Raw genomic sequence first — 13,896 nt, forward strand, 5'->3', positions numbered from 1 at the left:
TCGCAAGTTGAAAAATGTTGTTCGCAGACTAGCTAAATCCAGCAATGAAACTACTACGAGAGTACAGGAAGCTGAAGTCCGTATTTCTGCTGTAGAAGATGAACTTTCCACCCAGGAAACTTCAATAAATGACTTGGAAAACACTAGACATGATATTGACTGGAAATTGACTGATTAAGAGAACCGCGCACGTCGTAATAACTTGCGCATATTAGGGATAGCTGAACAGTCAGAGGGGAGAGATGTACGGCGCTTTATCGTTGATTTGTTTTCAGCTGCCTTCCCAGATCTTAAAGGCTGAGGACTGGAATAAAGAAGTTATAAGAGCACATCGATTTCCTTTTACCCAAAAACGAGATCGGGGGGGGGAAGGAGTGAAGCCTAAAGCTATCCTTATATGTCTGCATAATTACTTACTCAGAGAAATCCTGTACGATTTAGCTAGGCCGACAAAAACTAGAAAAGCTCTGGGGCATGAATTTTTCGTGCGACCAGATTTCTGCTAGGCGACTGTGCAACAACGCTGGAGGTTTAAGCAATTAATGTCACCTATTCAAACAAAAGGGGGGCAGGTCTTTTTACTGAACCCAGCAAAACTTAAGGTTTTGTATAAGAGGAAAACCTTCTTTTTTATTTCAGAGGTTATAGCGCAACAATTTATAGATACAATGTAGTAGAAAATAACTAAATTTCTTTTTTCACTTTTCCTCTTTTTTCTTTTTTTTTTCTTCTTCTTCTTTTTTCCCCTAAAGTCTGAGTTACACAGGTGCAAGGTGAATTTTGGGTTTGGTCAGCATGGGTAGAGCCACACAACTGATTATCACTTTCCATCAATGAGGACATTAGTCCTTACGCTTCTGTTGGGTGGGTCTCGGGAGGGGAGGGAGGGAAGGATGGTACGCTGGGGGCATGGAAATACAGTTGATGGCCATTTTTCGACAATCAAGACTCAAGATCTGTTTGTGTTGATGGTGCTGATGGTGCTTTGTTATTGTACTTTTTTCTGATTAAAGACAGGATTAATGACAGTATTGCAACTACATTAGAAAATGGGTAAAATATCGATTTGTTCACTGACTGTCTGTGGCCTTAACGATAAAAGAAAAAGGGGTATAATAGCTCAGATGCTGAAAGCTATGCGGATGGATGTAATCTGTATACAAGAAACGCACATATCTTTGAAAAATAGAGGATGGCTTAAGGCTCTCGGATTAGAGGTAGTGGGGTGCTCTCGACAAAGCTGTAATATAAGGGGTGTGGCTATCTTGAAAAGGCATGGACTGGGGGCGGTTAAAAGAACTAAAGAAGATCCATTGGGGCGATGGGTAATATCTGAATTAAAACTTGGGGATGTGACTATTGCTATTTGCTCTGTCTACGCGTCAAATGTTGACGATCCAACAGCCCTGCATCAATTAAGTGTGGAATTAGCCTTATGGCCACCTTTTTAATACTATGTGGGGACTTCAATTTGCATCTGGATGAAACATTTGACATATGTGGTAATATCCTGTACGTAGGCAGGAAAAAAACCGTGTATAAGGCAGTTAAAGGAATTGTTCAGGAATTTCGACTCCTTAATGTGGGACATATAAGATCTAGTGGACTACCTGGGGGCACTTTTTTTCTGCTCCACATCAGAAGCATTTTAGGTTGGACTATTTTTTTTTGCCATGAGGTTATTTAATGCTTTTTCAAATATAGGGTATAAGGTCCTCCCTAAGGTGATCTCTGATCACAACCCCATTGCTCTTAGTTTTGAATTGAACTTCTCACAAAGTCCGAAGACCTGGTCTTTTGATCGTAAACTTCTTTTCGACCAAGCATACATTGAACGTATGTCCATATGGATTTTGGAATTTTTTGCAAATAACAGGGGAACTGCCTCTCCAGAGATAGTTTGGGACGCGTTCAAATGTGGGGTTCGGGGTGAGACTCTGAGTTATTCAATAAAAAAACAAAGGGACGGTAGGAAGAAGGAGGAAGAAGAGATGAGTAAGCTGAGACTTTTGGAGATACAACTTATGCAGGCCTGCAATCAGGGTGTGGGTACGGATAGTATCCTTAAGGAATTACTGGCCCAGAAGGTGAAAATACATCGGGGATTTGCTGCAAAGCTTGCTCAGCAACTCGCTGCATTTCGATTGGAGGTGTACGAAGTAGGAGAAAACTCAGGGAAACATTTGGCTAAAAGGGCAAGGCAGAAGGCTGCTTTTTCCAGTATAGATAAAATAAATAATACTACAGGGACTACTGTTAATAATACCACCGATATACTGGAGGTGTTTTGTGAATTTTATTATAGATTATACACTGAGGACGCGGTGTGTGATTCAGGGGACAGGATAAGTCAATTTACCGACTCTGCTGTAATTGGTATTTTAACAACAGAGGAAAGAGAGAAGATGGATTTACCCATCACTTGGGAAGAAATCGAGCTATCGATTCTGTCCTTAGCATCAGGCAAAGCGGCGGGCCCTGATGCAATCCCTTTGGAGTTTTTCAAATTTTTTCGCCACACTTTGAAACCTGAATTAGTTTCTTTATTTCTAGCAGCACAACAGGGCACTGCTCCCATGTCCTGGCAAGAATCAATAGTCACTGTATTCTTAAAGAAGGGCAAACCTCCTCTTTCTTCGTCTTCTTTCCGTCCCATTTCATTAATAAATGCGGATAGTAAAAAAATGTCCAAGATTTTGGCCTCGCGTTTATCCACCGTCATTACCCCTCTAGTTTCCAAATACCAACATGGGTTTATCCCTGCAAGTGACACTGCGGATCATATCCGGCGGTTAATTACTTTTGTAGACTGGGCTCAGGCAACCCGATCTAATATCGGACTGATTTTTTGGGATGCTGAAAAAGCTTTTGACTGGGTTGCCTGGGTCTACTTGTGGGCTATTTTGGCTAGAAAAGGATTCGGATCAGGTTTCTTAACCGCTTTAAAAACTATGTATGTGGCCCCGAAAGCTTGTATTCGTATTAGTGCTCAATTCTCTCCCTTTTTCTCAATCACCAGGGGTACTCCTCAAGGATGCCCCTGTTCACCTTTACTTTTTGCCCTTTATATTGATCCCTTAATCAATCGTTTTATTTTGGAGGAAAAAATCAAACCTATTTATTTAGCCAATGTGAATTACCGCGCATTAGCCTATGCTGATGATATTGTCATTACTACTACGGACATTCAGACTCCGATACCGGCAGTTAATGACTTAGCCACACAATTCGGATCTTTCTCCGGCTATAATCTTAATTTGGAGAAAACCCAAATCCTATGTTCTGGGGACAATCTCCCTACAAATATTTCCAAGGCTACGGAGGTGACATACCTGGGAATTAAAATCTCACTGCCTATAGCAAATATACCTGAGATAAATATGAACCCTGCAGTGACTAAAATTAATTCCATGTTAGAGCGTTTAGACCACCTGCATTTATCGCTGCATGGTAGACTTAATATTTTAAAAATGCTAATCTTACCTAAGGTATTGTATATGTACCGTACAATCAGCTAGATTCATCAAGCCGAAAACGGCTCGCAAAGTGCCAGATTCTGAGAATCTGGCCCTTTGCGAGTGCAATTTTTGCATTTGGGATTCATCATCCCAAATGCAAAAATCGCTAATTGCGAAATCGCATATTTGCGGGGAATTGCATTTAAGGAATCTAATTCATCAACCATTTTCAATTTGCGAATTCGCAATTTCTGGCCGTTATTTACCACGAAGTCAGACTTCGTGGTAAATAGCGAAAACTCAGAAAAATGCACTTTAGTGCATTTTTCTGAGTGGTATGTTACACACACACACATGTCCTTTGGACATGTGTGTGCGCAACATCTGGCTACATTTGCTGCTTTTCAGGGGTGCTACAGGGTGTCCTTTGGACACCCCTGGCACCCTTGAAATCGCATCCTTATTTGCGATTAGCAAATTGCTAATCGCAAATAAGGAAGATGTGGGAATCGCAATATTTTTTGCAACTCCTACATGAATCCCGTTTTGCAAGTCCTTAATAGCGATTCCTTATGAATCGCTATTAAGGACTCGCAAAACTGGATAATGATGAATCTAGCTGAATACCTCTAGAATTTCCTCCTTTGAGCTTTAAAAACCTGGAAAGGGCCGCATCCAGATTTTTGTGGAGCTACAAGCGACATCGGAAAGCCCATAAAAAAATGATTTGAGTAAAGAATGTGGGGGGTGGAATGTCCCGTATTTTGTGTTCTATTACTTAGCGGCAACACTTCAATACATCACCCCACTGATAATCGGTGATAGAGCCTGTATTCCTTTCTGTCAAACACCTTAAATTTTCGAAATAATTATGGGTGAAAAAGCCAAAGCTAGTTTTCTTAAGGTGATTGAACCTAGTGATCACAAGAAAATCAAATTTAAGACGCTGAAGGCAGCTTTTGGTGTGTGGCAAAAAGTTCGGAAGCATTTGGGATTAAGCAAATTGAATGCCTATACGCCAATTGCCGCTCCCGGTGTTTTACCAGCTACGATTTTCTGTGACTTAATTACTATTCGATGGGAGCAGAAAGGAATACGCTATTTGGGTGATTTTTATATTAATGGCCAACTTGCTTCGTTTCAGGAACTTCAGGATAAGTTTTTGTGAACTAAAAATGATTTTTTTAATACTTTCAGATCTGCAGTTTTCTTCAAAGCTCTTCCTCCATTACTGATGTTAGTATGAGCAAAGTCCCCCTTATGGAACACTTGCATAGAAAAACTCCGATAGGCATTTTGTATTTGTGTTTGATTCAGGAATTTGGGGATGACTTGGAGCACTGCCAGTTGAAATGGGTTAGTAAATTAGGGATCCCGGATATTGATGTTCTAGAATCTGTTAAATTGGCGTCTGAAATCTTAATTACCGGGATGATGAAATCCCAACATTTTATGTGTATACATGACCTCTATTACACCCCTAGCAAAGTGGTTAAATGGAGTATGACGGTGGGAACGAAATGTAACCGCTGTGGTTTGTATGCAGCTAACGATATACACGTGTTTTTTCAATGCCCTAAGCTTGGGGATTTTTTTCATCAAATTGAAATGTTTTTTTCTTCTGTTCTTAATTGTGACATCAGGGTAACTGCAGAGCTGCTGATAATAGGTATAGATTATAGCACTTCAAGATCTAAACCACTAACTTGTCTTCTTTTCATTTGTATGGCAGTAGCCAGAGCATGCATTACTATTACTATTACTTATTGAGTTCTGTTTTGGCCAAAATTAAATCTTGAAGGGAAGAGGATGATTTACAGGAGAAATACAAATGTTCAAGGTTTTTGATTTTCCGAAGTTGGTCGTCGTATTGTTTACTATTAAGTTTCTTTTTCTTAGCAACATAGGTTATGGTAAATGCTCGGAACGCAGCTTTAAAAGCATCCCAATTATTTGGAATGGAGGTGTCGGAGGGATTATTAAAGGAAAAGAATTCATTGAAAAATTCCGCACTTTCTTTCAAAAAAACTGAATCTGATAAAAGAAAGGCGTTAAATTTCCAACGACTAAATTTAGAGGAGATAAGGGAAAGATCAAGTGTGGTATAAACAGGGGCATGGTCAGAAATAAATATGGAACCTATTGCAGATTTTTGAACGGAGGGGAGTAAAGATTTACTAACCATAATGTAATCAATCCTGGAACGGGTGTGATGAACAGTAGAGAAAATGGTATATTCCAACACATCAGGATTACACAATTTCCAAGAATCATACAAAGGACGTGAGGCAATGGCAGATTGGAAGCTCTTATGAGATTTGTCAAGTTGAAATTTACTGGAGGATAATCTATCAGAGAAAGGGTCTAACCATTGGTTAAAATCACCTGCAATAACAAAATCGGGGCAATCAATGGAAGAAATCAGGGTTTTAATAGCATTCCAAAACTTTGGGTCAGGACGTACCGGGCCATAAATATTTAGCAGAATCAGTGTCTTATTATGAATAATAACCTTAGCCATTGCCCAACACTTTCATCATCATGTTGAGAGGAGATAATTTGTACATTCAAAGCTTTGTGAAATAAAATAAGAAGAGCAGGAGAAAAAACAACCTGACCCACCCACTGTCTCTTTAACTTGAGTGATTCAACATCGGAACAATGCGTTTCTTGAAGAAAAACGACTTGAGAACTAAGTTTGGATAAATGAGACAATACCTTTCGACGCTTGACAGGGTGACCAAGACCTCGCACATTCCATGAGACAAAATTACACACCATTGAGGAAAGGGGTGATGGGCGACACATGGAGAGAACACATGGCAAGGGAATCACTACAAAAAAGGAAACAACAAAGACATAAAATACGTGTGAAGAGAGGTCTCAAAATACTCATAGCAGAAAAGTAAAATCTGGTCAAGATAACGAAATACACCATGAAGAAGAAGAATCGAGAAAGAGACTGCAGAGTGAAAGAAAAATGTAGAGTAAGGAGAATAGAAAAAAAAAACAGTAAGAAGAAAAGAAAAAAAAAGAAAGGAGAGGTAGAGACGAGAACAGATAAAAGAGAGAAAGGAGTAAACAAGTCAAGGCACAGAAGCCTGATCGGAGAAGCAAAGAACAACAAAAACATCAGGGGCAAGGATACACCAGATAGGGGACATATCCCTACGAGCTACCGAGAAAAAGGACATATATAGGGATAGAGATAAGATTGTAAGAGCGAAAACAGTAGAATATGAATAAAAGACGAAAGAAAAGAGTCAAGGAAAGGCAGAAGAAAGAGGAAAAGAACCACAGTGAGAAGGAAAAGAGCTACATGGAAGAATATTATGAATAGTAACAGTAAGTAATATTAGGTAGCAGTGTCCATCATTGAAGAAGAAATACTCTGTAGATAGGCATGAAGTTTCTGAGGATCATCAAATGAGCGGGTCCGACCATTATGAGTGATCTTGCAAAAGCACGGATGTAGGATGCCATATTGAATGTTGAGCTGTCGCATAAGAGGCCGGAGATTCAAGAATTCTTTTCGTCGGGCATTTGTCACAGTCGAGAGATCCTGTGAGATAAAGATGTTATGACCAGACCACTGGAGACGTCGTTTAAGCCTGGCAACTTTTAGAACAGCCATTAACTCCGTGAATTCTAGAAAGAGCATGATAATGCCACGAGGTTTGTTAGAGTTAGAGGTAATACGGCCGAGGCGGTGAGCCCTTTGAATGTTAAGGGGGTGTGACGTAGGTTGGAGATCCAAAAGTTCCTGTAAAAACTTTTGTAGGAAACACACCATGTCAGAACCTTCCACATTTTCTGGAATATCATAAACGCGTAGGTTGTTTCTGCGATTACGATTTTCCAAATCCTCCGTGTGCAACTTGAGTTTGTGGATTTCTTGCTCTAAGAGTGGGATTTTATTTGAGGCATCCTGAATGTCACTAAACCTTTGCTCCAAATTTAAGACTTTGCCCTCCATAAGAACCCAGCGATCCTCAATCTGTTTAAGTCTGTAATTAGTAGCAACCATGAATGGTTGAAGGCCGCGAACCTCCTCAAGGATGGAGTCTAGAACAGGGTTTGACGAAGACTTAATGGGGGAGGGCGGATTATTCTTAGGCCGCTTAGGTTTGGTACCAGTTTGAGATAATTTGGAGTCATTGGCCATGGTAATAACGTGAGCAGGAGCCAAAAGGTGTAGCGAAGGTTAGATAAAAAAAGTAGGACATTGCACAGAGTGAGACTTTACAAAAGTTGCGACAGGGCCTCACTCAGAAGGTAGCAAATATGAATGGTAGCGGCTACAATGAACAAGCTGGATAGTAGAGGCTGAAAAAAGATGAGACACAGCATGCATGACAAGTTGGCACTGAACTGTGAGGTAACGCGACAGAGAAATGTCGCACTAGGACTTGAAAAGAAGAGTATCCATCTTCATAGGGTGCATTAATAAGGAGCAGAACATGTAGCGTAGTGAGCAGTAAGGCCAAAACATCAATTGCTAAGACACTGTGGCATATGAGGCAAGGGAGAAGTAAACAGTCATTTCAAATTCGGCACCTCTTCCTGTCACAGTATACAGTTTTCAGGCATTAAAAACGGAGGAAGGGCAGAAAATGGCAAAGCACCAGCAAAAAAAACGCCATAATGATAAGGAAGAATGTCAGTGCGGCCACTTATTGCCAAATAGACAGCCAGGGAGTCGAAGTGGTGATGAAAACCCGACACACGCTCAGCGGCCAAAATGGCGGCCGCCCGTGTCGCAGGAAAAGGAAAAATTACCGCTGTGCAGAAAAGACTCCACAAAGAACTAAATCCTCTTGCGTCAGCAACATCAGGGTCGCGAAGCCTTCCGCCGACCTTGGAGCCGTCTCAACCGTCCAGAAAACGGGAATGTGCGCTCTCACGGCATCCGCAGGTCAAGTCCGTCACGGAGCTCACGGAGAAGCTGTCCTCACCAGCTGGCGCGCAAGCCATGCCCCCCAGTATCTTACTTTTAAATTCTCAAATTTCCTCAAAAACAGGGTTTCCTAATTTTTGTAAATACGTTGATATTTGCCTGAAACCTCCGTATTTAAATTTTTGATTGCAAACTATTTTGTACCACTGTTCCAACTTTTCATTTTCTTTAAAAAGAAACAATTTTGTCCTCAGATACATACGTGGAATTTTCTCGAGCACATTCTTCAAGTGACTGCTTAAAAAGTGTGCAATAGAAGTGTATTTTGTCCCTAAATATCAACGTGTCATTATCTGAGAAGTATTTTTTTAAATGTGCCGATGTTTTTTCTTAAATATCATCTTCTTGTCACTTATAGTACATGCTCACATTTTGCCTGCGGATAGAAGCTGGTAATTGTATTTTGTACCGTCATGTACTACTGCCTCTGATGACCAGCCAAGCAGGCAACGGAAGAGACCTGGTATTGTCTGGAGTGAGCTCCGGTTCTTTGGAAATTTGGCTTGGTTGTGGAATGGGGCAGGGTGCAGGGTGCACAATGTCAGGTGCCTGTCTTTCATTCCAAGTCTCAGACTCTCAGTGGCAAATCCAGTCTTCTATTCCTTAGGTCAGGTTGGCAGTGGCTCAGTGTACCACTGCAAGTGAGGGTCTCTGATTCTATATACCAAGCTGATATTGTCTCTTTAAAACGGTTGCATCTATGAGGTTTTATCCAACAGCAGTCTATTTTGTTTTTACTGGACCTGGTATAGCCAAAGGTTTATTTGCCTACAGGACCATTCTAGATGGACTGCTGATGTGGGCTGGGCAGCAGCATGGAATCACTCTACGACTGACAGTCCTGCGGTGCCATCATATAATCCATCAGTCATATGGTGGCACTACTTGAGTGGCACCATGGTGGCCCAAACTGACAGGGGGGGGGAAACGCACACAGTTGCCTTAATTGTATATTGAAGCAGGACGAGTTTGTGAAGAGCTCATTGCAATGCAAGGCTCAGGGGGTCGATATAGGACACAGGAGCACCGCTGTACCTTCAGATGCCTCCCTAGGTTTGCTAACAGAGCCTTACTTTTAAGGGAATGACTAACTTAATGTAGAAGCTGGGTCTGATTCTTAAGTATGGCAGGCACTGTTGCCTACCCTTTTATATAGAAATGTTCTCTTTAATTCCCTTGCTCACCACAGTTCTTGAAACTTTATACTGATGTGTAGTAACCTAGAAAAGATCACAAGCTATGCAGTACTTCATTATCTGTAAGATTTGGTTCTACATCTTACTCAGCTACCCCTGCTTAAGTATTTTATATTCTAATGAAAAAGTTGATGCAAAATCGCTTTCTTTTTTTTGCATTTCTAGACCCTCATTCACAGAACTTTTGAAGCTCCAGTTTAAAGGGACGGGTGCCATTTGACACTTTGCAGTGTGTTTCATTTGCATAAATTCTGTTTGTTTGTACAAAACTAAAAACATATATTGGTGTAAAAACAAGCCCAGGATCCCCCTGTGTAAGTAAAGGCTTCCAGAATCTCAAAGTACTACTACTGGAACACCACTACTACAGGTAAGTAACTATTGCTTCTGGTACAGTTGAAATGTGGAATATTTGCTGGCCCGCTCCCTATCCAGGACAAGGTGATTGCTCCTCCAAGAGCCATCAGTGCGAGGTTTCCATTAAGGTATTTGCCGGTAGGGAGCGTCAAGAAAGTAATAGATCCTCATTGTGCCGAGTTTGCTGGGATAATGTGTAGAAGTCTATAGATAGCTTCAGTGTAGGTGTTTATCTGCCACCTGAACCTGGAATTATATTGTCTCTCAATGGTTTAAAATTGGCAATGGGTTAATTGTTCCGGATTTCTGGTTGCTTTAAAAACTGTGTGCATCAAATCAGTGTACACCTTCAATCTCCGAGTTGGGTACAAACAGCATAATCACTTTGCACATTGTTTTAGTAACACTTTATGTCAAAACAAGGATGTTGTGTTTTTTTTGCTACATGTGCACCATTGCAAGCAACAACAAAAAATTGAAAAAGAAGTTGACAGTGCATTGTGATGTTTATTAAATGAAAGCAAATGTTTCTTTCAGGTGGGCTTGATGGTCTGAGACATCTGCAACGACTGGTTGTAGACCACAACCAGTTAATCAGCACCAAAGGTCTCGAGGCCACTCCTACTGTCATGTACCTGGACTGCTCATTTAATCATCTAACTGAACTTGAAGGTATTCATAAATGTGGACTGCTGCAAATCTTAAAACTGCAAGGGAATAACCTGAGCAAGGTAAAGCACTAGAAATGTTTTTAAAACCAAATGATTCCTCACCTTTGTTTTATGACCATTGATGTACTTAACTACATTATCTCTGACAATCAATGATATTCACATGTTTCTAGACAGCCAAGGCCCGACTTACAAAGCGAGCAAATGTGACATGTAAAAAAGTGGTTCTTCTGCATGTGGATCTCACAGAGATGTGGCAGGGTTGTGGAAAAGTAAATTTTGCCATGTTCTGTGTCCCTACGCGTCCTCCATCATATGTTATCTGTGCATGATTAATATGCATATGTATTCCCCATGTTTGAATAAAGACGCAATTACAGTTGTGTCCACCTCTAGTATGTCAGTTTCCAGTTCTCGTGAATACTACGAATATCAGGCCTATGTAAAGTTACGTTGCCACGTTTCTCAGTGTGCACGTTATTCCATTGTAAAGTCCCCGTTTCTAGGCCTCAAAAGGGCCTGGACACCAGATTCAGCTCCTGTCTCCTGAAGCCCTCGCTGAGGAGCGATACAGCCCCCACCTGTGTTCCTGACCCTTCACTTACTTCCTGCCTTGCAGTGCCCGGTTCAGCCTGGCTCTGCTTCTGAGTCTGCCAAGAGTATGTTATGATTCCAGTTATCAGTTCAGTCCTCCTTCTCTGCATTCCTAAGCTACTGAATCGCATCAATAGTTCCCGTCATTGTCTAGCCTTTACGTCTCCATGTTAGAGAAATACTGCATTTAATGGTCATTTAATATTCTTCATCACGCACTACATGTAGAATAATGCATGCTCCAGTCTTAGAGTCTGTTAGCCTTTACCCCGATAACTTTTGGATTCTATCAACATGTTCTCTAAACATCAGATACTAGATACTGTTTAGGTACATGTCGCCCTGACTCTCCAGACTTCAGTCTCTGCTCCTAGCACAGAGTTCGTAGCCCCCAGCTTCTCCTAGTAACACGTCATTGCCAGTTTGCGCGCACCATCAGGTTAGAGGTCCCGGCTCCTTAGGTAGCCCCCTCCATGTTTCCGCCCCATTCATGACATATTCTGTTACGTTTGCATCACATGTCTATGTATACGCCCTGTTACACCTACTTTCACCCTTATCTTTCGCGACTGCTACGCGTCACACCCTTTGCTCCACCCACTGCTCCGCCTATCGTATGTATTATAATGCAACTGTTTTAGTATATATGATCGTGTACTGTTATTAAAAAGTTATCCTGGTCCTTGTCCCGATTCTGCCCCCGGCAGCGCTGCCATCCTGTTCCCGTGCAGGTCGTCCTGTTCCTGTCCTTATGCTGTATTAAACCTGCAAAACTCCTACTACCTCGAATCTTGACTCTTATTTATTGAGCTATCTGTTATTCATTTATTCATTCAAAAATAGATCCGGTATTATTTATTTATATACCACATAATGGCGCCCGAATAGGGACTTGCCCTTTCCCCACGCGTCGGTGAAGCCACGCCGACCCTCTGACCCTCTGCAGTCGTGACGGAACTCTTCTGCGCACCGGCAGATATTTCTGCTTCAAGTATCCCTCAGGCCCACGGAGGAGACGGAGGAGGCGGTCCAGCATCCAGACGAGACGGTGGAGGAACGCGGCGAGTCCCGACCAGAGCCCAAGCCGAGAGTCCAAGGTCCGAGGTATCCGGAGGCCCACCCGTAACAGAAGTCCGAAGTTCGTCCGTCCGGCGTCGAAGCAGTCCAGCCCAGACCGAGGCCTTCCGTTCTTACTGCCCGGTGAGTACCATTGCTGGGGTAGTATCTAGACAGGGTCAATCTAATTGACTCTGGTCCGTGGGTTGGTGGTACACAGACCCACAAACGAAGTGTCCACTTCGGTGGATGCGGGTTCTGACGTGTCTCTGTATGAGACCGGTAAGTTTCGTACTGTTTCAGCAGTGCATCTAGTTTCTGTTCTAGTCAGTTCTGTTCTCGAGAAAATTCATGTACTCTGTGTTCCGTATTCCAGGTAGTATTCTGTTCGAACTGTTATTTTAAATGTTCTTCATGTACTTTGATGTCGTGGTATGAGTGTGAAGTAGTTATCGTGTTTATTGTGTATTGTATTGTGTCCAGATTATAGTTCAGTCATGCCGCTCTTTTCAAAACTGCGTCAGTTAAGAACTAGAAAAGGTCTGCTAGAAGCCACAGTTCCTGTCCCGCCTAGGGACAGTCCAGGTCATTTCATGTACCAGAAGCATGGCATAAGCGCCATATTGTATCTAGATTTATGGGTCGAGTATACCAAACAGTTAGAGGAAAAGTATAGATGGCCTGTGTCAGGCACATGGGATGCCGAGTGCATCATGCGAGTAGAAGAAGCATTATGGAAAAAGAAAGCCAGACAGTCACAGAAAGATGCCATTGAGTTATGGCGCAAAGAATCTCATAAAAGAACCGAAAAAGAAATCAGAAAGTCAGAATTAAGTAGAGAATCCTTGGAACGAGCCCAAGAAAGGGAATTAATCGAGATTGGTGAACGAGTTAAAACCGAACAGTCAGACAGACAGAGGCATGCTCTTATTAAGGGTATGTATCCTCTTCTTGCCGAGGGCTTGCCAAAAGCGACCCCAGAGGCATCCAGTAATTTCCCGCCACCATTAGTTCCGACCAAGCTACGTCACAAACCGACCGCAGCTGATATTTTCATTTCGTCCTATTTGGACGACACAGTCCCAGAATATGCAAATCCTGTTACTACTCCGCCAGTCCCTGTAAATCAGGCACTTCCCGCTCCTCCAGACACCGGAGTACCTGTTACGGTACCCCCGGTCCAGCCCGCCATACAAGTCCAGCCTACATTTCCATTTCCCACTCTGCCAGGACGAAGAGCATCAGTAGACGACTCTAGTTTAGGGGCCGCAGGGGGAGGTCCTCCTCAAACCCCGCCGCCACACAAGCGTTTAACGTTAGCCGAATTACATGCACAAGCGTCACAGCGTACGCCCAGATATCAGTCTGTTGCAGAAATAAGAAAAGCCCTTAACGAATGTGGCTATGATCCAGTCCCAGGCGAGGATAGTATGGTTTTATATTCATTACGCGTGAGAAAAGTGACCGAGTATCTAGTTACCCTACCAGATATGAAAGAAGATCTAGACAGAATATATTGTTTCATCCGTACAGGGAATGATCCAGAAAGTATTAGTGACGTCATGTGCCAAAGAAAAGTTGAAGTCCAGCTCATGATATTAAAGTTT

The 13,896-nt window shown here is 42.1% G+C and overlaps 1 protein-coding gene across 1 annotated transcript in view; it reads left to right on the forward strand.

Moving 5' to 3' along the window:
• Window positions 1–13,896, forward strand: part of LRRIQ1 (leucine rich repeats and IQ motif containing 1) — a 1,358,071-nt gene that overhangs the window by 428,258 nt on the left and 915,917 nt on the right. Inside the window, exon 10 of the mRNA XM_078678880.1 lies at window positions 10,506–10,699. Within this exon, the coding sequence (XP_078535006.1) occupies window positions 10,506–10,699 (194 nt within the window). The remainder of the gene's footprint in view (window positions 1–10,505; window positions 10,700–13,896) is intronic.

This window comes from Lissotriton helveticus, chromosome 1_1, assembly GCF_964261635.1.
Source record: "Lissotriton helveticus chromosome 1_1, aLisHel1.1, whole genome shotgun sequence".
NCBI lineage: Eukaryota > Metazoa > Chordata > Amphibia > Caudata > Salamandridae > Lissotriton > Lissotriton helveticus.